This window comes from Austrofundulus limnaeus, unplaced genomic scaffold (genome assembly GCF_001266775.1).
Source record: "Austrofundulus limnaeus strain Quisiro unplaced genomic scaffold, Austrofundulus_limnaeus-1.0 Scaffold23, whole genome shotgun sequence".
NCBI classification, from domain to species: domain Eukaryota; kingdom Metazoa; phylum Chordata; class Actinopteri; order Cyprinodontiformes; family Rivulidae; genus Austrofundulus; species Austrofundulus limnaeus.
The window spans coordinates 3,126,992-3,128,205 of record NW_013952425.1 but is presented as its reverse complement, the minus strand read 5'-3'; the positions used below and the strand labels follow the sequence as shown (position 1 = coordinate 3,128,205).

General features: G+C 34.3%; 1 protein-coding gene across 1 annotated transcript in view; it reads left to right on the top strand.

The window, feature by feature from the left end:
• Positions 1 to 1,214, top strand: part of zdhhc21 (zDHHC palmitoyltransferase 21) — a gene marked incomplete in the record, with an annotated part of 17,448 nt that overhangs the window by 6,437 nt on the left and 9,797 nt on the right. Inside the window, 1 exon segment of the mRNA XM_014004400.1 lies at positions 786 to 897. Coding sequence (XP_013859854.1) covers positions 786 to 897 — 112 coding nt within the window.

Sequence of the window (1,214 nt, the reverse complement as noted above, 5' to 3'; positions counted from 1 at the left end):
CCCCTCTGGTCTGGGAACGTCTCAGAGTCCCCCAGGACGAGCTGGAAAGTGTCTCTGGGGAGAGCGGGGTCTTTCTCCTGCAAAACATTGGTGAATGCCACAAATTCTCCTAAATCACTCGTACGCACAACTTAAGAACAAATCTGTGCGTACGAACGGTTCTTGCATGAGGCCCATTACCTCTAAACATCCAGAAAAACGTTGTAAAAAGAGAGAGAGGGCTGTTATAATCTTAAGGGGACAGAGATGTTCATAAAACCTAAATTTAGAGCATGTTTGAAAGAACAGTGCAGCTCAATCCAAGGAGTCAGATTGTGGAATAATCTGGAAGATGATATTAAAAGTGCCAAGTCACTGTACATGTTTAAAAGAATGATAAAGGCTAGATTGTTAAAAAAATATGAAACATCATAAAAAACAAAAAATAAGTAGGTTCTCTGGATGGGTTCTTCTTCAGACAATATAATCTGTATCCATATAATTTATTGTTCTAGAATGATTTGATGTTCTTGTTTTGTTTTGTTAACTGAAGATGATTATTGTTTGAGTTTATACTTGAGGAAAAATGGGGCAGATGTTAAAAGATTTATCTTCTCTCTGCCAAATTTCATTTCATTTTATTTGTGTTTTCTTTTTTTATTGCACATAGAATTAATTTTGTTTTATAAGAAATGAATAAAGTTTAAAATAAAAATGAAAAACCTGATTAAAATACATTTTCTAGATGTATTTTTGTGCTGCCAGCTCTCCTGAGAATGAAACTTKTGTTGTGTTTTTAATCACAGAGAGAGAACACTGGGAGTTGTGCAACAAGTGCAACTTAATGAGGCCTAAACGGTCGCACCACTGCAGTCGATGTGGTCACTGTGTGCGCAGGATGGACCACCACTGCCCGTGGTAAGCTTCATGTAACGTTGAGGTGATCCAATAAAAGCAGAGATGTGGTTGGTTCTTCTCCACTCACACAGAGGTGTTTAATTCAATATTTTGCTTACTGCTGATTAATATTATAATAGTTTTGGATTTTTAATTACAGTTTAGTTTTATTTTATTGTGAATTTTTTTCTTTTAATTCAGTTTTAACTAGTTTTTACAGTGGATTTGCTGGTTTTTATTATTAATTATTGCATTTTTAATGCTTAGATTTAGTTTAGTTTTTATTAGTTCTAGTATTAAAATATTTTATTTTCCAATGCATCCTCCAGCTTGTGATG